We start from the raw sequence: 25,145 nt of genomic DNA on the forward strand, positions 1-25,145 counted from the left end.
CAACATGTATGCATTTTGCACTTTGAAATCCCACTATGGATGTGCTTCAGTGTAAATGTGTAATGGTTATAAATTGTCCCGTCAGAGTTGCTAAAGCAACACGGACAGTCCCTACAGGAGAGGGACGGCTGAGACGACAGCTAGGAATGCTGTTACACTCCGCAGGTACCGTCACAGCTAAAGGAATTCACTGCAACACAACATAGCACGACGAATCAGGCCGTAAAACCAAAACAACGGCCAGGTTAGTGCAGCCCGGCCAAGTTGAGAAAATAACCTCAACCCAAACAAATCATCCTGTCAGCAGTAAAACCAGTGAGAGAGAGAGAGAGAGAGAGAGAGAGAGAGAGAGAGAGAGAGAGAGAGAGAGAGAGAGAGAGAGAGAGAGAGAGAGAGAGAGAGAGAGAGAGAGAGAGAGAGAGAGCAGAGGCATTCAGAGGGGCCACCCACCCCAGCTGGATCCACTGAGGAGCCCACAGCCAAGCCCAGCTCAGCTCAGTCCAGTCCAACAGTAGAACTGCTCTCCAGATATGCAGAGCAGCATGTTTATACTCCAGAAACCCATGTTTACGCTTCACGTCCACAAAATTACATCACATCATGAAGGAGGAAACTTTAATCAGTCAGTTCTTCGGTAGCAGCCTTTTTTGTCCCGTCAGATTAAAGTACCAAAAGTTGATTATGCATAAATAAGACAACAGCGACTCGCCCAATAAGTATGGTGATTATGATATAAAGTTATGCAGCAGTAACGGGACACCACAGTCACAGCTGTGTTCCTTGTTTGGTCCATGGCGAGTGGATCCAAATGTGCGATGCTTCTGAAAGACTTGGCTGCACAGGCTAGCTGAACGCAGTCAGGGAAAGGACAACCATCGAATTAGCACCTCAGCTACACACCGAGTGGGCACATGTCCGAGAACTCTGTAATTATGAACTGCCTTACTGGAACGATTGGCTTTTACATGACGCAAGATTTACTTGGGTTAGATGCACAAGAAAGAACACAGTTAAGGCCTCCCTTTCACTTTTCAAGCCTGACTGCTCTGCGAGGATGAAAGACTGACCATTCGTATCAAAGGCCTCGCTGAAGAGCATGGTGCAACTCACTGTTTAAGAGCAATTGAGCATGAGATACTTAGTGTAGCGTGGGCAATCGGCAACAAGTGAAGGGGACCCATTACATGCCAAGAAGCATCATAAAGTACATAGTAGGGTTATGGTTCTGTAGCAACATCCCGACGTGCATTTTTTCAACTTTTCAGCATTTTATTCCAATTATTCTGATAATTTTCAATTAAAAACCCGTAAGCCAAACTGAATATCAGATTTCAAAATGTACGTAATATGAAAATCATATTGGTTATGCTCTGTTGCCACGTTTTCTCACCCAGTACACAGTCCTATACAGATCTCCTAATTAAGATTCATTTACCAGTATTGATCCAAATACAGTGATCTTTTACTTTTTCATTTTTAAATAATAATAATACATTTTATTTCTATAGCGCTTTTCTTGAACCCAAAGACGCTTTACATTTGGGAGGGAGGGTAGACCCACATGTGTCTGTATCACTGATGGATATGATTTGGCGTAATTTGTAAGGTCATGAGAATGTAACTACACATAACTGGTGGGGAAATGATCCTGTTCCAACCTTAGTTTTAGGAAAGTGCAATGTTTTTATTTTCTACAAGGTTTATTTCATTGTGTTTTTACTAAATAATTAATTATTGTGACTAAGAACTAACTTGTGGTTGATACCCAATCCATTTAATAAGGTCAATATAATAAATACTAACAATCTTTGGTGGATGAAATTGGTTGATTATGTTTAGGTCAACTTTTTAGGTCAACTCTCAAAAGATGAGAGACAGAGATATAACAAAGGACTTCGTCAGATTTGCCAATTAAAGGAAATCACAAAATACCAAGTACCCACAAATATATTCACATGTTTACAGAAAGTGCATGATGATAGCAGGTGTTCGATCTGGGATCCAGCCAAATGCGATAGTCAGCTTGGTCTCAGCTGGTTTCTGACCCTTTTGATGAACTAAATGAAGCTTAAAAGTGTCCGAAGTATTTACCCAATGGGCCTAAAACAGTCTCTGCTCCAAAGCGTACCCCAGAATCCAGGTCTGGGGTTATGTAGACTGTTTAGGTAGAGATGATTGGTGGCCCTTCCTTTCACTCGCCTGCCTGGTACGCCACTTTATAAAGACAGCACTTAAATTCTTGGGCCATCCGAGGAGCAGACGGCTGATGTAAACATAGTAAATAGCACATTCATCAGGTTCACTGAGTGCATGTCAACCACACAAAGCTGATCTGCAGCAAAACTACATTTCCACTTTTTAAAGGGGGTGAAGCTAATGATGCCATTGGATGTGCTATAAAATGCCATAAACACATACAAATAGGCTGGGCAATCTGGCAGCTTACCCTTACCGTTACCGTTCCCTCCAAAAAACTCTCCTTACATATTACTCTCAACCTCTAATGAGGTTACATGACAAGAAAGATGGCAAGAAGCTGCTCAAATCGGTGTAAACAAAGACACGTCAGTGGATTTTCTCGGCAGTAGTTTTAAGGGAAATAAAAGGCTCACTAACGTGTTCAAAACATGACCATATAACTTTTAAGAGGTAACAATTAACACAAATAAAAATACTGCCAAGACATTTGGCAGCAAGAAGCAGTATCTAGACCGGATTGTTTTATGTGGCACAGGGTTGGATTTTGTGGGAAACTAGCGGGAATTTTCTGCAGCAAAAAGGGTGAGCAGACGGGAAGAGCTTTTGCCGTCTTTCCAGGGAAAATGAACCTGAGTTTCAAAATGGTAGATGGCGGAACGAGTGGAAAGCCAATGGAAAACTCACTTCCAAATGTGTACCCACTTCTGTAAAGTGAAAGAGAAGAAAAGTGTCCATGGATTGATGCAAAGGAGGTGGGTTGTTAAATGGATACATACTCTTTGACCCAAAGTATCTCAGGCCTTTCTTTGAGGCTGCCTATAGAGATGTCATGACCATGGTGAAGTGAGTTGGAATGACTCTGCAGGAAGACCTTAAATACAACTTATAAGGATAAGATTAAACCTACAGTTGTTGAGTGACACCATTATCACCAGTGTTTTTTGATTGAGGTGAACCATTTAGCTGTCAGGTTTTGTCAAATGTCCTTTTCCAACAACACATGAGCTATACCTATTAAAACGAGTACAGAAGCAACACTTGCTATACAGCCAGGTATGTAGAACATACGGTATTCATTATGAGACCCTTGCACAACCACTAGTGTTCCATTACGGTGAGACAGATTGTTGTTGTTGACCCTCTTAAGTGAAGGGACACCGAGGTACTGACAGGAAGTATATTGATGCTAAAACTAATTATTGTGGTATTAAAAAGTTAACACAAAACTCAGTCATTTTTAATTCTAACTTCAGATGAGCTCACACTCCCCTTTGAATTCAACAATCATCCTTCTTTATAATTTGACAGTTTAAATAACTCTAAAAGGTCTTCTTAAGATAACAAAATGTCAATAGATAAGAATGAATTTATTCAAGTAAAAAAGATAAAAATGGGTCACATTAAAACGCAGAGCTCACTCCCCTCAGTTAGTGCAACTGTGCACAAAGAGTGTATGCTGTGCCAAGGTTTGCAAGCTAACAGCTGGCTGGCAGGACAGTGGGACGCTTGGACACACAAACCCAGCTTTTGTCCCTTTCCTCCTCTCTCGTTGCTCATGTGAAAGTGTCATGCCTTAGTAAGGCAGACCAAGCTAGAAGCCATTAGCGTCTGTCAGACCTCACTGTTATGACTACAGATATACAGTACTCAATCTGTTGAAAAGGAGAGGAGGAGCAGGAAGCTACAAAAAAAGTATTTTTACTGAAGACAGCACCTCTGCCCTTTATTTCAGCACCTATGGCTGGTAGCCCTCACCACAAATGGATTTCTGAGAAAGCAGGATTAGTATAAAATACACAGCATGCCAACATGTTTGACGGTGGGGTGCATGTGAATGGAACACGCTGCTTGTGTTTGTAGATAATTCAATTTCAAATGTAACTTAAAGCAATATAAAAGCGTATAAAAGCATTAATAGCTGTCTTGCCAAAGGTTTGTGGGAATGACTTGCAGTAAGGAAAGGTCACATTACTCTACTTTCTCATAGGTGGCCTGTATTTTATTTTTTTTACTTTCCTTGTCTTTTGCCTCCATACCCCTCTATAATTCATACTCGTATTCCTCCTGTGTTTTCCCCAAAACAGTGCCACCGTCAATCTGTCATCCAGGGAGTCTCTGAAATACGACTAGCTTTGGACAAGCAGTAATTTAAAGGGAAAATGTTTAGTCAATGCTTCATAATCTGGGTATTTGATATTTGATTACAAAAAATAAAGAAACCAAATTCCCTTTTAAAGATTTTTTAGATTTTTTAGAGACTGCTGACACAACTCTGCTCACCATTCTGGATACATCTCCATTATTTATGTGTGAACACTTCTACATAGTTGCTGGTACAATGTAATGAATAGGACAAAAAGAAAGTTCTAATCCGTTGGCAACATCTCATGTTGGGTTAAATAGGAACTTAACTGAACCTCCATTTTATGTCGGTCAAATCTGTCCTGCTGCCATAATGAAGTCCTTAGACGGCTGTTGTTTTCATGGAGTTTTAACCAAAAAACATTTGGAGGCTGCAGTTTCTTTAAGCCCAGACTCCTTACATGGATGAAGAATGACATACACATTGTTTTCCTTATGTGTTCATTATGTGTCATAGTGGATTCATTATGTTTGTTTTCCTCTGCACATTATTTCGGGTCATTTTGGTTTGCAACAAATCAACCCGTTGAAAAACATCCTTCAAATAGAGCAGCTGTGGTTGTAAAGATTAAGGCAGGACTTACTGTTTTGGGCACTTCTATTTCATAGACCTTCTGGAAGGAAGCTCGCTCATAGAAAACCAACTTTCCATTTCCCTCGTCTTTCTTCACAGAGGTCCCCGTAACAAGAAGCTTATCATCAGGGCTGAAGCAGCAGTCGGTCCTGGCAGAGAAAACGACACCCATACATTATCATCAGTTTATAATTCACACATTTACATTAATCAAGCAGATTTTCGAAGAAAGTTTAAAATTCTCACATTGAAAAGTAGTTGGTTAGACCCGTAGCTACGTTCACAGGCTTCTTGAAGTTACGTATATCCCACACCTTCAGAGTGTCATCGCCTAGAAAATAGATGGAAACAACAGGTCGGACAGACTTTAAATAATGATATTTACAGAAAGTTCAGACAGTTATTTACTTTACCTTTTCTTGATTAGAGTTATTTTCATTTACATTACATAAATATGTTGACTGAAGGACTCTTGCACAGAGTTATGGGCTGTTTTTCTTTGTGTCAGAAACCTCCTGACTGGGTCACATGCCAGGGAGTAACTCAAGAGTTTCCGTCTCTATAGCTCTAGTGAATCTTCTTTGTTTTGTTGGTGGTGGCGCCTGCTTATTTGCAAAGTTAAAAAACGTCACTTTAAGAGTAAGACTGAGAATTAGACCTTAAGCATCCTCAATTTGTGCAACTGCTGGCTGTGGTGTTAGAAGCATACTGTCAACTGAATGCCTTACCTCCACGTGAAGCGAGGGTCACGCCATCGTAGGAAAAGGCGATGCAGGAGGTGTCTGATCCTGGAATGTGTGCTTGCTTACAGTGAAACTTAGTATGGACCTGAGAAGAAAAAGAGAACACAATGCATTCAAAGTTTATATTTAAAGACAAACTAGCATTAAAGGTGGGGTGGGTAGGTAAGTTTGAGAAACCGGCTCGAGATACACTTTTTGTTATATTCCATGGAATGCTCTTAACATCCCGATAGCAATGAATATCTTAAATGCTTTAACGAAAAATCCATAAAAAAACGTCATCTGTGGAAGCCATAGTACTGTAAAAAGCACGACCAATCATCTTAGCCGGCACGGCTAAAATAACTGATTGGCCTACCTGCCTGTCAGCCTTCCATCTGTGCACAAACTTATCTCGTGCCCTCATTGGTCATGTGCGCGTTCGTGTGTGTTGGAGGAGGGGCTCTGTAACGGCCCGTCTACACGACAGCGTCGACAGCGTCGAAAGCTCCAATCTGCCCATTCACTTTCAATGGGGTGACGTCACGTAGCCTCGCTTTTTCGCCGAACTGAATTGTGGGTAGCAGAGCGGTCCGTCTCAGGCGTCTCCGGCGACAGAAGTTGAACAATGTTCAACTTCTGACGCCGGAGTAGCCAGCGCCAGCCAATCAAATCCCGTTTCTGAAAATCTGACAGCTGAAGCCGTAGCCAATCAAACCGCGTCTAAGCTGGGAGAGATATCCCGCCGTTCATTTCTATATTTCAAAAAAAGTTGGAGGAGAAACTAGGCTTGTTTGAGACAAGCAAGACCTGCGCAGACCTGCGCAGTTGTGATCAACGTCTTGCTAGTGCGTTGCATGATGGTTAGTCATTTTGTCCGACTTGCTCTGGAGGCTCGCCCACATGTTATATAGTCAACAGCCAGGCGAACAGAGATGAGAACTGTACTTAAGTACAGTACTTGAGTAAATGTACTTAGATACTTCCTGTGTCACATGCGGAGACGGGCTGTGGGCGTGTTTGTGTTGTTTACTTACAAGACTATCATGGCGGCGGCGGAGCTCAAGTCTAGTTTCTTCACCTGGAGATATTCTCACTATTTCACTTTTGTCGAGCACAAAGAAAAGAAAGTTTCTGTTAAATGTAAGTTGTGTCCTGGCAGGTCAAAGAGCCCATCTACTGCCCAAACCAGTAATTCAAATCTCTTAAAACATCTGCAAAAACAACATGCTGGGACGAAGCTAGTAACTAAGACCGGCACAGACCCAGACTCATCCAACGACACCTCCACCTAAGCAACAGCGGCTGGATTTTAACCAAGGGACTGCTAGCCAGGGAAAGGTCGATAAAGCCACGGTATGTTGTAGAACACATGCAGGCTATTGCTACAGTGGAGTCACCCGCTTTCAGGGAGCTAGTTAGCATGATACCATGTCCGGGCGGCACACGGCATATGGGACGGAAAACTTTTTCCAACTACCTGGAGAAAGAATATACAAAAATGGAAAGCCAGCTAATATCGATGCAATCCAGATATAATGCATGTCAAGTTGATCAACAGAGATGTCCTCTCACATCTCGGCAGGCTCGTCAGTCCCCTCCTGCTCCCTGGCTAAATGATGCACTGCGTGCTAATAGAACGGTCCTTCGGGCAGCAGAGCGGAAATGGTGGAAATCCAAACACCGTGACGACCTCCTAACCTATCAGGCTCTCCTCTCCTCTTTCTCTGCTTTGATCTCTCAGACAAAAAGCACTTTCTTTCAAGATAAGATCCAATCTTCCTATTCCAATCCCAAAAAACAATTTTCTATCTTCTCCTCCCTCCTGGACCCCCCCAAAGCCCCTTCCCCCTCCTCCCTTCTGTCAAGCGACTTTGTTAACCACTTTGAAAAAAAGGTTGATGATATTCGCTCTTCTTTTTCTGACTCACCTCTACTCACCGCTGGGTCACCAGACCCTCCTTTCACCCACACATTGACCTCCTTTCCCCTCTCTCTCCAAGTGAGGTTCTCACCCTCATTACCTCTGCCCGCCCTATCACCTGTCCTCTGGACCCTATCCCTTCAAACCTCCTTCAGACTATCGCTCCTGATATTCTACCGTTTCTCACCCATTTCATCAACACTTCTCTAACTTCTGGTCACTTTCCAAACAGGGAGGCAAGAGTAAACCCTCTCCTAAAGAAACCCACTCTCAACCCGTCAGATGTTATAAACTACAGGCCTGTCTCTCTCCTCCCGTTCCTGTCTAAAACACTTGAACGCGCTGTCTTTAAACAACTCTCCTGCTATCTCCATCAGAACAACCTTCTGGATCCGCACCAGTCTGGTTTCAAGGCAGTTCACTCCATAGAAACTGCCCTCCTTGCTGTCACTGAGGAACTGCACACTGCTAAAGCAGCCTCCCTCTCCTCTGTCATCATCCTTTTGGACCTGTCTGCTGCATTCGACACGGTGAACCATCAGATCCTCCTTCGCACTCTCCAAGAACTTGGAGTTTCAGGCTCTGCACTTTCCCTCCTCACCTCATACCTCAAAGACCGCACCTACAGGGTTACTTGGAGAGGGTCCGAGTCCGACCCTTGTCAATTAACTACAGGGGTCCCTCAGGGCTCTGTTCTTGGTCCCCTCCTCTTCTCCTTGTACACAAACTCGCTCGGATCAGTCATTAGCCCGCATGGTTTTTCATACCACTGCTACGCTGACGACACCCAATTAATTCTGTCCTTCCCCCGCTCAGAGACCCAGGTCGTCGCACGCATCTCTGCTTGTCTAGCTGACATCTCTCAGTGGATGTCTGATCATCACCTCAAGCTCAACCTTGACGAGACTGAACTGCTTTTCCTTCCGGGAAAAGATTGTCCCACTCTTGACCTAACAATCAACATTGGCACCTCTGTTGTTTCCCCGACTCAGACTGCAAGGAATCTGGGTGTGACCCTAGATAACAACCTGTCCTTTACTGCAAAATTGCTGCTACAACCCGCTGCTGCAGATACACGCTTTACAACATCAGGAGGATGCGTCCCCAGCTGACCCAGAAAGCAACACAGGTTCTGGTCCAGGCTCTCGTCATCTCACGCCTAGACTACTGCAACTCCCTCCTGGCTGGTCTACCTGCATGTGCAATCCGACCTCTGCAGCTCATCCAGAATGCAGCTGCTCGCCTGGTCTTCAACCTTCCTAAATTCTCCCACACCACGCCGCTCCTCCGCTGCCTTCACTGGCTTCCGATAACTGCTAGAATCCACTTCAAGACAATGGTACTTGCGTACCATGCTGCGAATGGATCTGGCCCTTCCTAGATCCAGGACATGGTTAAACCGTACACCCCAGCACGTGCACTCCGCTCTGCATCAACCAAACGGCTCGCTGCACCATCGCTGCGAAGGGGACCCAAGTTCCCATCAGCAAAAACACGTGGGTTTGCTATCCTGGCTCCAAAATGGTGGAATGAGCTCCCCATTGACATCAGGACAGCAGATAGCTTACACACCTTCCAGCGCAGACTGAAAACTAATCTCTTTCGACTCCACTTCGAGCGATAGAACTATTAACAAAGCACTTATATACTAATAAGTATATAATCTCTTCACTCAGGTATTTTTCCACAGGCCCTGAAAACTGCAGTCATTAAACTGCTCTTAAAAAAGAATAATCTAGATGCTTCAGTAATGAACAATTACAGGCCCATATCAAACCTCCGGTTTCTAGGTAAAATCATTGAAAAAGTTGTTTTTTAACAGTTGAGTAATTTCTTGCATTTAAATAACTGTTTCGATGTGTTCCAGTCAGGCTTTCGTCCAAACCACAGCACTGAGACTGCTCTTGTAAAGGCCCTGACACACCAACCCGATTTTGGGAGTCAGAGGCCGTCAGAGGCTGTCGGGCATTCGCGGCGCCGTAGTCAGGTTGGTGTGTCCCGCACCGTCGACCGTGACACGCCTTATTTGGACTGCCAGACCCGATGCATGGCCGATTCAACATGTTGAATCGGCCATGCATCGGGTCTGGCAGTCGGACCAAATAATCACTCTGATTGGCTGTTCAGCTAGCAAATCAGTGCATGAGAAGCGAAGCGGAAGTGAGGGACGTAAACAAACGATTTAAGAAGGCACACACAGACTGCTATTCATTTTCATCTCATCATGGCGATCTGGAATGATGCAAACGAAGACCTGCTCATCACCTTGATCCAGGAGAGGCCAGCTCTGTATGATATTACGGAGAAAATATACTCTTCTTCTTCTCTGTCTTCCGGTTGTTGCCTCTTTTGAATGACGAATACACACTACCGCCGCCTGCTGGTAAGGAGAGTTATTGCCACTCACGCACTGAAGTCGGTGCGGTGTGTTCCCGTGCGACACATGGCCAAAACGCAGGAGAACACGGCCAGGCAACAGCCGACTTCAGCGTCGGCTAGTCCTCTGGTGACTGCTTGGTGTGTCAGGGCCTTAAAGGTCTTTAATGACATCCACTTAAACACAGACAGTGGCAGAACTTCAGTGTTAGTATTATTAGATCTCAGTGCTGCGTTTGACACTGTTGACCACAGCATATTACTAGGCCGACTGGAAAACTGGGTGGGACTTTCGGAAACAGTTCTAAATTGGTTTGAATCCTACTTAAAGGACAGAAACAACTTTGTTTCTATAGGTAAATACACATCTGAGTTGACAAATATGACATGTGGAGTTCCTCAAGGCTCCATCTTGGGGCCTCTTCTCTTTAACATCTACATGCTACCACTGGCTCAGATAATGAAGAACAACAAAATAAGTTACCATAGCTATGCAGATGACACACACATTTACGTAACAATTTCACCAGGAGACTATGCTCCAATTCAAACACTGAGTAAGTGCATTGAACAAATCAATGACTGGATGTGTCAGAACTTTCTCCAATTAAACAAAGATAAAACTGAGGTAATGGTTTTTGGTTCAAAACAACAGATAAAGCCAGAAATCTAGGTGTAGTCATGGACTCTGACCTGAGTTTCAACAGTCGCATTAAAACAGTTACTAAATCAGCCTACTATCACCTAAAGAATATATCTTGGATTAAAAGACTAATGTCACAGCAGGAATTGGAAAAACGTGTCCATGCCTTTATCTTCAGTAGACTCGACTACTGCAATGGTGTCTTCACAGGTCTCACTAAAAAATCCATTAGAAAGCTGCAGCTGATTCAGAACGCCGCTGCTCGAGTCCTCACTGACACTAAGAAAGTGGATCACATCACTCCAGTTCTGAAGTCTTTACACTGGCTTCCTGTGTGTCAAAGAATAGATTTCAAAATATTGCTGCTGGTTTATAAAGCTTTGAATGGTTTAGGCCCAAAATACATTACTGACCTCCTGCTAAATTATGAACCATCCAGATCTCTCAGGTCTTCAGGGACTGGTCAGCTTTCTGTCCCCAGAGTCAGAACTAAACATGGTAAAGCAGCGTTCAGTTATTATGCTCCAAATATCTGGAACAAACTCCCAGAAACCTGCAGGTCCGCTGCAACTCTTACTACTTTTAAATCCAGGCTGAAGACTTTTCTTTTTTTCGCTGCTTTTAATTGAACTATTCATATCTTAAACTGCACTGTAACTTTTATCCATGTATTTTTTCTTTTATTGTTTATTTTATTAGCTTTTTTTTTTTAATGCTTAATGTCTTTCATTTTTTGTAAAGCACTTTGAATTGCCTTGTGTTGAAAAGTGCTATATAAATAAACTTGCCTTGCCTAATAAAGGGCTGGCTTATCTAAAGCCAGTTGAGTAGCACTTGAAATGTTTTTGCTCTATGAAGCCTGATGTACTTATATGATTCTGTTTTCTTCAAGTTTGTATTTTGTTGGTCGAACGCACATATTGTAAGTTGCTTTGGATAAAAGCGTCAGCTAAATGCAATGTAATGTAATGTAATGTATTATTCTCCAATGCAATAACAGTACTGAAATGAAGGCTATAAGGGCATTAATGGGAGCCCTTTTTTTAAGTAACTAAAAAGTTACTTTTTACAGTAACGCATTACTTTTTGGTGTAAGTAATCAGTAAAGTAACTGAGTTACTTTTGAAATGGATTAACTAGTCATGGTAACTAGTTACTGGTTTTTAGTAACTAGCACAACACTGGTTATGGTGAGGACTATTGAACATGTGGAAGTTTTAGAATGTATTCTCTGGCTTGAAAATAGTATGCCAAAGCTGAGAAAGCACAAGTTAATCTGATAATAATAATATAAATATAATAAATGTTACGGTGAATTGGGTTTACACAAGTTACAAACCTGGAGTTTTTAATTTAGAAGGATTTTTAAAAAGCAGGAGAAGTCCGACGAAAGAGTCCCATTATTATGTATCTAAAACTGAAAGAAGATAAACCTGCATGTAGTTTGATAATGGACTTCCCAACAAAAATCTCAAACTGATTTGTTTCTTTGTTTAAAGTGATAAGAAACTCAATATCTTAGGGTTTGGGACCGTTATCAGCAGATACATTGATAAAGACAATAAGCAAAAATAAGCGTTGAATCCCTAAATATCATTCAATTCTGAAGCCTAGACAAAACGACACAAGCCCCAGAAACTCCCGATGGAAAGAGGTGGTCCACACACTGAGTATCACAGCCCTCTGAGCAACGATTCACCAATCACAGTCAGGAGATTTTGCCCTGGTAACTATTTCCTCGGCATGTTGCTGTATATGAGAATGTCATCTTACACATCTTGGCTGAGATGATCAGAATGCATCACTGAAAACCAAGAAGGCTGAGTGATATTTCAGCTGAGGTCATTGTATAAAGGTGAGAACAAATTGATGACAAAAGCTAAAGGGGGGGGGGGGTAAATCACACCTTTGTAGTTCATGGGGTTTATGAGTTTCAGGAGAAGTGTCGTAAAGACAGTTAAAACTAACTATTATAAATAACATTAAAATAAAAATCCTCCACAATATTCATAATGAATCACTGCCACTGCTGAAATGCTGAAAATTAAAGTCACGTATTCAACATGGCCAGCCATGAGATTCCCTTCTTACTCTGAGCTAGTGCCTGGTGTACTACTGTAGGGCAGAGAGTGTGTTTGCCAAGGTCTGCCGCTCCAGGCTGGAAATAACCCAGCTCAACACACCACGACCCCCCCCCCCCCCCCCTCTTTCTCACACATACACACAAAGGAACAGCAAGAATGAAAGCTCTCTTAAAAGTACACGGCCACCCAAAATGTGTGCAATGTACAGATGGGAAGAGAAGATTAACAGTAAACAAAATCAACAATGTTAAAATGTGTATCATGCTTGTTATAATTCAAGTGTATTAAATGTTCTATGACTAAGAAAAAAGCTGTAGCAGTGAGATTTTAGATCTTTTTAACTCAAGCAACAACTGACACTGCTACATCCGCGATCAGACTCAAATAAGTGGTAAAAGATGAATGGATGGGAAGCAACTAGTTATTACATCCATAGTAAATTAATCTACATTTCAATTATTTTATTGTGTTTAAAAAAAATTAAATAAAAACTCAGCCCATGGTGATGTTTTGTCCCAACAATCTGAGACAAGATATTCTCTGCACACAGATGTAGAGCTAAGAATAGCAGCACATTAAGAATATCTGGGAGGCTGAAGCCAGCAAATGTTTGACATTCCTGCTTGATGGATGACTTTAATTATCAAACAAATAAACTAGTGGTTTGAACCGCAATGTCTTTCTGCCTGTGTCTTCTCTCTTACTCATCTACTTCCCGCTGCCTTAGCTTTACGTAGATACAGCCAGATTACACAGATCGATGATTAAAGGGCCGTGATGAAGCAATCGTCTGGGAAGCAGGCTTGCTAACGCTCAAACAAACATAACCTTGGTTTATACAGCTACATTTTCATTCATTTCAAACGGAATGCAAATAAATCAGTGAAAAGAGAATTGCAGCAATACGGGCTTTTCACTCAGAGAGGTGGATAAGTCATGTGAAGTGAGCACAGAGTGTGGAAGACAGATAAGATAGAGACATTCTGGCACAAAGAGCAGAAGAGAGTGGAGTGTGGGGTGAATGAATGATGCGTCCTTATGATACAACAATGAAACGAGGCCATACTTTACTTTCAAAGTAAATGGAGGGAAGTCATTAACTCGGACGAGACAGATAACACTGTTACCTTGAACTGAAGATAACACGGATTCTACTTTTTCAGCCCATGGCCATTTAGCCTCTGTCGCGTCTCCAGGGATTTTCTTCCTGCTTCCCATCATCATTTTACTCATATATTACCTTTGACTCAAATCCATTCTACTCATTCCTTATCTTAGGTAATCTTCCTATTATTTTATTCGCAGCCTTGGAAATTGACATGGTTGAGAAATAAAAGTCAAAAGGTCGTTGTAGTATGAAAAAGAACATTTTCGAATCTTACAGCGAGTTGAACAGCTAAGCTATCTCAGGCCTGCTACAGAGCAGCTAAAGCATAATAAGTAAGGCTTTAACCGCGCCAAACACAACGCATGGTGACTCACTGAACTGCCTACTTTATTTGAGCAGACTAAAACAAAGACATAGGAGGCCCAGCAACAATCATGCAATCAAAACAACCTCAGTCACCACTGTGTCATGTGCACATGAACAATGGGAACGATTTCAAACACACGAAATATCCATTCATATAACTGTAAGCGCATCTATGCATGGCAGCACAAATAGGCTGGGTGGGGTCAGTGGACTATGAACAGGAGGGTCTGCTGATGAACTGTTTTCCTGTACGGTATTTATCTCGTCTTATGGGCTGTCGCATGAAGCTCAATGGCATACAATAAAAGCGGAGAGGATAGTCCATGCAGATATGTAATGTGAAAAATAATAATGATGTTGGAGAGATGCAGGGTGAAAATACAGCTCATCTTAAGTAGATATTACACCATAAATAGACTTCTAAGACAAGCGTATTTTTAATAAAACATAACCACAAAACACATGTTGTTCAACATAGCGACACGTTTCCTCGGGTCAGCGGGTAAGTAAAGTTATGAGTTTTTGTTCAGCACTCAATAAATGTTTTTTGTTTTTTTCACTTTTCATCGGATGTCTTTCTTTCCAAAATGAACCCCATCTGCTGCTAGCCCACACTGTGCTTTAACCCTTTGTATGTTGAAATGTTATGTTATACCATCTGTCTTCAGTGTCTGATTTGTATTCGACTGAAAATGACTGTTTTCTGTATATCAGTTTATATATTTTAAAAATATTCTCTCGTCCTAACAAGAAAAAGGTGGAATGAGAAAAGGCACACCTCGTTCAACTCTGGAGTGTATTATGAAAAGAAAACAAACAAGGGTGCTAAATGGGTAAAGAAAACAAGGCAGGACATTATCTCCAAGTATCTCAGTTTAAAACTTGATAAATAACCCACTATGTAAGAGCAGTGCCTTCAATAGGGAAGCTTGTGGTTATTCTAGCTGCTTATTGCAAACATACACTCCTCCAGCTATTTCTAGATCATTTACTGCTGTTGTGAAAGCATGAGCGTGTATTTACTATCCTGATGTTGGCTGGCATTGGAAGATGCCATGGTGTTTGCTTCCTGTGATAATCTACACAGCCGGTTTGTGAAACCCGATTCTCATACACAGTTTGAAGCCTCTCTCGCGCCTCGTGACTTCCTCTGTGCACTGTGCCCTTCTCCTCTGCCTAAACTGATTGTATATGGCCAGCCAGAGTGGGCCATTTCACACACAGATATGCATGAATACCATTTCATATAAGGTTGTCAATACATGCAGGCATATGCACGTGTATCTTTAATAGTTTTTTTATGCATGCTTCGTAGGAGACATTAAGCTGTCTTTGGCTCTTTTCTGCTGTAACAATGTACATTCCCCCTCTGTGGGACTAATAAAGGTATTCTGATTCTGACTTACATGTGCATGCTCACAGACGGAGCCTTTAATCCACATCTACACCCATAGAGCAGCAGGGTTTGATAAATAGCTGATGGACCACAGCGTTGGGTTTCATCCGCAGCAGACTATGCTAACAATCTACCACAGGACCAACTGTTCCAACCACACTGTCTCCGTTTCATTTTATAAATACTGACTTTCACCAACCTTCATACTGTTACAAGTGCATACACCTGAAAGACTGAATGATGCCCGCTGTGCAGTAACATCTCACTCTGACCTCTGTTGCTTTCTGAGGATCAAGTGGCCAAACCGCAGTCCTGAGCAGCTGCTCTGATCTTTCATGGAACTCAACAAGTGGTGATGGCGAATCTGTGTGTGTGTTCGCAGATCACAGTAGAGTGTGTGTCCACATAATCTGACACTGTGTTCCATTGAAGTGACTTGATTGATCTATTTCTCAGCAACACACTGCAAAATGTAGGATCCTGTACATGTTGGGTTTGTTTCGTGTAGGTGAGGAATGAGCACTAAACTGAAAGCTGACAAATTCACTTTAATAAAAACCCTTTTTGAAGTTCATTTAATAACTTTTTACCTCACGTGTAAAAAAAGAGTCATGGAAGAGTTACAATGGAAGCTGCAGGATGAGATCCAGCGTAAATGGTTATAATCAAACTGTCTTTATAAACACTTCCATGGAGACATATTCATGATACGAGGCCCCTGTATGCACGCCAGCCTGGACTGTTTTCTAAACATTTTTATTAGACTTGGAGAGTCCTTTGTAATTAGTTTTAATCTTCCACAGCCCAAACTTTTACGAGCCTCAGAGTTAGTAGTTTACAGTGATGATGTGCAGGGTAGCATTACTGTGTTGAGCGTCCTATTAGGCCAGTAACTGTAAATAGTGTGACTGGTGCAGGTGACACTAAGCCGTGTGTGTGATGAGATTAAAAAGCTAGTGTTGATTGGAGTTTACAAACAACAATATGGGTTGAAGACAAAAATCAGGCTAAATAATGTAACACTTATTTTAAACATCAGGACTGATGTGACAAAGCCAGCAAAAGCAGAAAACAAGAGAAAGTTTGCCATCATCTCGTGATACACTCCCCAAAGGAGTAGTCCATCAAACCCACCTTGTCTGGGGTCCCTCTTTGAAGTCTGGAAACATCCAAGACCACCAGTGACATCATAACATTCCCCAAGTCTCTGTGGTAACGTTTTTGAGCGAAGGCCTGCGCCCCCCCAACGCACAGACTTTCACAGAGTGCACATTACCTGGCAACCATTTAAACGCAGTCTTGTAATTCTGGCACCGACCCCTCTGGTCAGAGAATGAGCATGCAATCACTCTCTGTGGCAGTCCACTAAAAGAGACCTACTTGACTTCCATCGCAGGATCAATCAGCTTAGTCAGGGTTCAAGAGCACGATGTGTCATCCTCAATAGCTTCTACTCGGGCTCAGCTCGAGCTCAAGGTCATGTACACGATTGATTTTGATTGATCTGCCTGCATATTCCGGCCGTGAGTAATAGTAGGCGATACAACGGGAGATGGGCCTGCTTCGAGTGGGGGAGGGCGCAGTGATAAAAGCGTAGCGAGGTCAACTCCTTGTTAGGATTGTGGCTGGATTGGAGTCAGCAGCACAGGTTGCAGTTTGGGGCAGAGGGAACCCACCAGTCAGGCTCCAGTGGTCAGGCAACAGACGCGACTATTGTAAGCTGCTATGGTACGCAGGGTAAATATTTAGCTTGGAGAAAGAGGGGTAATAAATGTGGAGAGCTTTAAATTGGTGTGAGGTGGGATGATGGGTAAGTCTACATTGAAGCACAAAAGCTCCCACAATAGCAATTCTCCATCTGAATACATTTTTTGTGCGTCCTCCGATTACGAAGTTGACTGTCGGAGTAATTATCGTGTAGCCTACTTCTCATTCGACTAATCTGGATAAGCCCCTCTCTCCAAACAAGCTGTTCCAACTCACTAACTGCAGCTTAATTGTCACTGTCACTATTCTCAGATGAAACCGAAACAACAGAATCATTCAACCTTGTCCACACACAGGAGAAACGAGTGGAACAAAACGAATTCGAGTAAAAGTGTGCCGAATTGTTTGGGGGCAGAAAAACAACCTATTATTCACAGTTCATAAAAAAGTGCCACAGTGACGCGTCCTAAAACTCGGAAGTAAGTTAGCATTTTTACCAAAAGCAATGCAATTCCTCCATAGGATTTTGGAAAATAGCTGGAAATAAGGTCCGTGTTTGACACAAATTGAAGAGACAGATCACGTTTTGTTCTACGACATTACATCCATCAGCAGTGACCCCGCTGGTGATTTCTGAAGGGGTTACGTGTCTGAAAAACGATGTTTGTTAACATGTGGCTGAATAGGACTACAGAAGTTGTCGAGGCCGTTGTACGCCATTACACTTAACAGGTAAACACTCCTCTAAGCTTGTTTTTCCCCGTGTTCTGCTTGAAAGCAAGTCCCTGCCTCCTGCAAACTGTTCAAACAAACGCTTCAACTCGTACAATTTTGAATCTGTATTTTTGAATATGGATCTTAAGTCGGCGTGACGTTGAAGCAGCGACCCTGCTGTAGTTCGTTTATAGCACAACGTTAGCATTTTGCTTCTGGCGACTAGATTTATGATTCGAAAATGATAGAAGCAGGGTAGACATGTGGATATTATCCGGCTGAACAAAACGTGATCCGTCTCTTCAATGTGTTTCAACCACAGACCTTATTTCCAGCTATTTTCCAAAATCCTATGGAGAAATTGCATTGCTTTTTGGCGAAGGAACCGGAAGGAGTTTAGGACGCGTCACTGTGGCACTCTATTGTTCCAAATGTTTTTTGACCTGATGCTGGCTGTTTTAGAAAGTACTAAAAAAACATTTCCAGGAAGTCCTCCATCAATTTTTATTTTTGTTTTTCTAAGGCTCCCAGCTGAGAATCTACTAAGGATTTCTCACATCGTATTTAATCTTGTGAAACTATTTTGCAAAAAGGTTAGAAATAATCCGAGACATTACCTAACTGGAATGACGCCTGCAATATGTCATCTTTAAAAATAATGACATACGACTACTTCATATCCCCAATGTAAAGCCCGCTCTTCAACAGGAAGCACCTCTCACGATTCTTCACATCTGTCTAGTGGGGATGAATTTTGCGAGTGAGCTGTAAGCTGCGAAACATGTTCCTTTAATGCCCATACACTAACCAGAGATGTGTCAGTGTGACACGCATCAAGAGGAGAGGCTCATGGGTAATAAGCAGAAATGAGTTGAGGTGAAACAACAAAGGAGAGACCCGGAATCTCTCCTCGGTGAAAGATGGAGGACATGCATTCTGGAGCCCAAAATGGAAGTCTTTTTAATCCACAGATTTGTCAAATAAGTGAAAACAACCAAGTAAAAGAAAGCAATGCTTCTTGGGAGCCAATATCAACGATTACCTCAACATTGTGAATGCTGGAAACGGTAATTAGTCTAATTTACTAAAGAGGAAAACATACAGAGGGAAATTGTGTTTGGCCCTCCCTGTAACTTTCCTCGACTCAACCAGTCAGTTACATAATCAGCTATTCTGAGCCCCGCTGGGGGTATGACTCGAGGGAAAGCAATGACAGGCTGATGGTCAGTCCTAGTGCAGTCAAATTAAACAAACAACTTCTAGATCACTATGATTATCCCTGGAGTTGTATCATCAGATCCAAAGTCTTAATCAAATTCTCCCAATACTTTGGTTTATGGCCAAATAGCTGCACAACTCTCTTCAGCCTGAGCTTTACTTGTGCTTATTAGCGAATGTTGGCATGCTAACACCCACAAATAATGTTTTAAAATGCATCAATATCACAGCTGCTCAACATCATGCTAGCATTGTAGATGCTAGCATTGATTTAGCTCCGCTGTAACTAAGCACAGCCTCACAGAGTTTCTAACATGGCTCCAGAGTTTAGATGGAATAAGAGCAACTTTTATCTTTTCAGTGTGATAATGGGGTCAAAACAGGTCGGACAGGCTATTTAATAATGTTCTCAACTACTCCCGGTTTGGACAAAATGCATTTTAAAGTCAGGCATTTTCAATTCTGGTCAGTGTTCCTGACTTGTTGAACTCTGACCCCTCTGTGGCCTGTGACCGGCTGACCCATGTCTCATGACTCTGTACCCGAGGCCATAACAAATCAGACATCCTATGTTTACAACCAACTGCACATTGTTTGTGTTTGAAGACTCACGCTGAGGTTTCTGTCCCAGATCTGGATGGTGCCATCCTGGCAGCCGGCTGCGATGAGCTTCCCGTCGCGGCTGTAGGTGCAGCTCGTCGGGATGACCTTCTTCCCCTGGAAGGTTCGCGGCTTGAACACGGACTTGTGCTTCTTCTCCGAGCTCACGTCCCATGTGCGCACAGTGCTGCGGACAGACAGGGAATGTATACTCATCAAACTCAATCCCTCATAAAATATCTATCCATCAAAACATATTATGTGATCAACACCATTCACCTGCAATAGATCTGGATCATATCGAGATACAGTGTCTTACAGTCATTCTCATGAACATAAGGTTAGGCAGCTCAGTGTTTGAGAGTGAGGGAAGAGTGAACAGAAGACCAGTAGATCAGCCTGACAGGCATGTCTGAAGCGTTCAGGAAATATTACACAACTCAGACCATTAAAAAGGATGAATTAAATGCAAAATCTTTAGAATGTGAATTTTGCTTTAAAAAAACAAATAACTGTCATAAAAGCATATGTGATTTATCCATTAAACCACCAAATTACTTACCTGTAAAAAAAAAAAAAAAAAACACAATGCTAAATTAAGATATATACATTACTGTGAAATGATAGCCTAATTTTTTTTATTTTGCCTTTTTGATACCCTATAATCTAAAAAAGATAGTCAAATAAGTTGTATTTCAGCATTCTTTGTATTTCAAAGAAGAGTGGACGATGATCGGAGAAAACCAAATTGTTTATATTAAAACAAGGTGGAAAGTTTCACCTTTGACCCTGTTGGCATTGCAAGGACGGCTGCTCACAACTTCCCTTCACATAATCTCAAATATAACAATATACTAGCTTTATTTATTTCCAGGGCTTTGTGAAAGGTTTATTAGGGATGCTGAGTGATACAAAAAAGACTATGAAAAGAAGAGAGATAAATAAACTGTTAAATAAGAAGAGGACAAACTGAAGTACCGAGCTACGTGACTTCAAGAGCCTGAAACCTCCTCATGTATTTATTGAACTACCTGACTACACACAAACATGTTTAGCCAACCTCTCACACACACCAGACAGAGCGTGTCCAAATGTGTCTGGGACCCTCTGCTCGCTTTAGTGAGCATCCTGACCTCTGGGTCACGGGGTCAACAGAGGAGTATAAACACACAGGCAGGGCTGCTGCTCACAGCCAGGCAGAGATTCCTCCATGACCGGCTACAAACTCACAGACACACACACTCAACTGTGTTTGGATAAGTCTAACAATGTGATACAAATGCCAGCCGAAGACATATGGTTTGACTGAGAACTGGCAAGGGTCAAATAAAACTCTGTTTGATGCCTAGTTGTGTTTAAATCCACATAAACCAAAGCTGTTTAAAAATTAAAAAATCACTTGCTGGAAAAAATGCAAAAGCCACGTATGTGAGAAGTGTGAAGGCTGCTGCAATTTACAGTACGTTTTCAAATGTGTGTGTGTTGAGAGTGATTGAGAAAGAGTGATGGCCATGGACTGGATGACAGATCGGTCCACCTGCTGCCTCACACAGACATCTCCATTTTGTTTACAGAGACGGTAGGCGTCTGTCAAGCCAATAAAGACAACATAACCTTTCGCGCAGCACACAAAACCTGGAATGCTATTTATCGTAAGGGCTCTTTCCAAAACATGGCACTGCTGGCAGTCAGAGAGAAGAAGAGAGAAGCTGGAGCCCACCAGTGTTGAGCCAACCCCGAGCACAGGGTGAAGACTACCCCCGCCCCCCCATAACCTGTCAGGGGCCAGATACAGAGCAGGGCGGGGAAACTGTCGCCGCTCATGTGGCACTCTAGAATTGTTCATTAAAGTGCATAATCGTGTGTCCCCCCCCTTTCAAAAAGTACAAATTAACTGCAGCTTCAACTAATTGAAGTTGATTCTTTTATTCCAGAGGGCAACATCTGGTGCAGACTCAAAGCATTTTTCTCTCAGGCGAGGTGGTTGTTTGGGGAAAGTAACGGCAACAAAAAAAAGGAAATGTCAAAATATTCCCATGCAGCATGACGACTCTGTTTTCTCTTCAATCAGCAGTCCCTTTTTCCCGCACAAACGCTTCAGAGACAGAGGGGTGAATGTAATAAAATGAGAGCCATACATCCTCAGTCATGCGTGTGCACTTTACGAGGCGGAACAGTCATTCACACATCAACTGAGGAGTGACAACTCCACAGGCCCCAGATTGTATCTGTCCATCAGGTTATAGGGCTGCTGGGGGGAGACGGCTGCTGGGATGATCCCTTTCCTAGATGATTAGATAAGGAGGAGAGAGGGATAAGAGAGGCGTGGGTCTTGTATAAGGTTGTTTATTGGTCAAACTCCGGTGTTGAGGATAGGCTGGGATGCCCAATGGTTGGTTGACTGACTAACTAGGGCTCTGTTATGAGAAATGTGGATTAGGAGGTAAGATCTTTGCATCACAGCTGAAGAAGATAAAGTGGGCAAATAACAAAAGGATTTGGAAGGAGGCATACACATAGTGGTACTCAAGCAAGCACAAATAAGAGTGGTCTAGGGACAGATGCTCTGTGGGTACAGTAAGATAAATAAAGTCACAATATGAGAAGATCAAAGAAATCTACCTGAAAAAGTCCTTAGCAGGGAGGGCGAGACCACACACTGAAGGAACACAATGCTTGACTCAAGCTTAAAGAAGTCAGTATGACAGCTCTTCAGATGTAATCAAGCAATCTGGTTGATAATGTCTGCCCCGCATATTCAATAAGAAAACAAACAAACACCCTGTTCACACACTAAAAGTTAGTGTCAGTGAAATATCCAGCCATGACTGTAAAATGAACCAGAAGTAGAAATGCACTCTTTAAAAAAGGTATGGTATGTGCGTTTATGGGCATGATATGGAACACTTGCAGTGTAAGGTGGGGAACAGGAGGAGATGAGCTGGACTGTGGCTGAACCTGATGTGTTTAACCGTGTGAATCGCCCCAACATGCTCACACACACACTTTGTAATGTCTGTCCTCACTTTTCTTCCCTGTTCTGTCACGCAGATAACACTTAATGACCCCGCTGGAGAGCTCTTGCCCCTTAAAAAGAATTTGAAACTGAGGTATCACTAAGCATTTGGCTGAAAAAACTGGAACAAACTTACTGGACCAGTATGCTAGCAATAAACAGTAAAGCCCCTGTCACACTGTCCTGAAATTGACACCCGATAAAGGAAATGTTCAAATTCGGCTGTGATCGTAGCAACATCAGGTCATTCGTGAGGGCATCTAAGCCTTCGTATGACCGCCGGTGGAGTTTCTCAGGCTCCGGCAGCAACTTCGTGAGCGGCAACTTCGTAAGGCACTCGTGAGGGCATCTTGTGTCATCTTCGTGTTATCATCGGTGCATTCACCCTCACTCTGATCGGGGCGAATGCCCGATGGCACCGATGACAACAAGATGCCCTCACGATGGCCTTACGAAGGGCAAAATTGACACACAAATTCAACACGAAAATGAACCTTCTCAAGGTCCTCCGGCAATTTTTTGGCATGCCAAAGATTTTGCCACCGCTCACGGAGTTGCTGCCGGAGCCTGAGAGACTCCACCGGCGGTCATACGATGGCTTAAGATGCCCTCACGAATGGCCCGATGTTGCTACGATCACAGCCGAATTTGAACATTTCCTTTATCGTGTGTCCATCGGGTTGTTTTATTGCACAACAAAATCATGTAAACATATTATGTAAATAACAATATTGGTGTGTCCATCGGGTGTACATTTCGGGACAGTGTGACAGGGGCTTAAGGGCAAACAGGAATAAAAAACATTGAGCGAAAGAAATGCTGACTTTAAAAATGTCTATTCTTGCATTATGGATTACCAGGAAATTCTAAGCAGTAGATCATGAATCTGGTTTGTTAAAATATATTTATGATCATTTCCTTAACGGCCCGTCCACACAGCGGCTTTGGAAAAAGCTTGCGGGCGTGTCTGAAGCTCGACCAACAACCAATCACATGAATCTCCCGCCCCTGACACACAAGCAGCGGTTTGATTGGCTGACGCTTCCACCAAAAGCTTCAGAAGCTTCAAAAGTTGAACATTGCTCAACTTTTGCAGCCTGAAACGCCAGGAAAGCTCCGCTCTGCTTCCCACAATGCAGTTTGGTGAAAAGTGACGTCACCCCATTCAAAGTGAATGGGCAGAAGCTTCCAACGCCGCTGTGTGGACGGGCCGTAAATGTCATATAGGGCTGATCGATTATGGCAAAAATCTTAATCTCGATTATTTGGGTCAATAATTGATATCACGATTATTAAAAACGATTATTATCAATTTATTGGAGAAAAAAATGTGAACAGTATGTTTTTAACAGTTGATTACCCTGAACTTTAAGTATAATTCAACTGAAAAACCAATAAAAAAAAATGTGAAAAAAAACTAACAATAATAAAAAATAATCGTTTTATTTCGATTACGTTGTTTTCGTAATCGTTGCAAGCCATAATCGTAATTGCGATTAATCGAGCAGCCCTAGTGTCATATCATGATAAAGAAAAATATTGTGTGCCTCGGCAGTAGAAACATGTTTGCCATGGTGTTCTCTGTGCCTCCTTGCACACAGCTACACATCCAGCTGCAGCCCTGAGAGGCAGCCAGCAGGAAGGGAATCCCTGGCATTCAAACCTCCTGGAAACATTCCTCAAATTGTGTGCTTTTGTGCATGCAAATGCGCATGTGAGCCTCAAAAACTGAACAGAAGTAACATGTGGGCCCAATTAGAGAGTCACCGCTTGTCCTCGTGTCCACCGTGGCTGAAATTCCAGTCGTTTAAAGAGCAAAACATCAATTTGTATGGTTTTCCCGGCTCACTGGAAAACCCAACAATCAGCAGTGTCATGGCCAATAAGCCACAAAATCTAATCTTTCATTCGTTATAGCTTACTAACAATTCGACAGTTTGCACTTTTGCAGTACGGTTTGTTATCTTTGAGCATAACTTATTCAAGATGTTTTCAAGGCACTACTGTTTAAAAAAAGGCTGCAGCTCTCAAAAACATGACTGACACAAAAGTCCAAGCCACATTTCCAGTTGAATTGAAGTTCAGTCCTGCCAAAGAAACACTTCCACCAGGAGTCGACCCAGCGCATATAGCCTTTGCTTTCTGAGGAATAAATGTGCGGTTTTCAAACAGGTGTTCAGGCTTTCAGCAAAGACTTGGTTAAAGTGGCTCAATGCTCGATACACATTTTCCCTCTTGGATGAAATGTCGGAAAACATTTTGGCGTTTAACAATCACACATCTTTCAAACAGAATGCAGAAGAATGTGAAATGTTGACAACCTCACACCAGTCCAAGGACTAATCTTCCACTGACA

General features: G+C 42.5%; 1 protein-coding gene across 1 annotated transcript in view; it reads right to left on the reverse strand.

Annotated features, from left to right (window-relative positions):
• The window catches only part of LOC117456063 (WD repeat-containing protein 70), a 42,607-nt gene that overhangs the window by 8,161 nt on the left and 9,301 nt on the right, over positions 1-25,145 (reverse strand). The window contains exons 10-13 of the mRNA XM_034095790.1: positions 19,786-19,960; positions 5,644-5,743; positions 5,162-5,246; positions 4,926-5,064 (exon numbers count right to left, since the gene is read on the reverse strand). Of these exons, the coding sequence (XP_033951681.1) occupies positions 4,926-5,064; positions 5,162-5,246; positions 5,644-5,743; positions 19,786-19,960 (499 nt within the window). The remainder of the gene's footprint in view (positions 1-4,925; positions 5,065-5,161; positions 5,247-5,643; positions 5,744-19,785; positions 19,961-25,145) is intronic.

This window comes from Pseudochaenichthys georgianus, chromosome 12 (genome assembly GCF_902827115.2).
Source record: "Pseudochaenichthys georgianus chromosome 12, fPseGeo1.2, whole genome shotgun sequence".
NCBI classification, from domain to species: Eukaryota; Metazoa; Chordata; class Actinopteri; order Perciformes; family Channichthyidae; genus Pseudochaenichthys; species Pseudochaenichthys georgianus.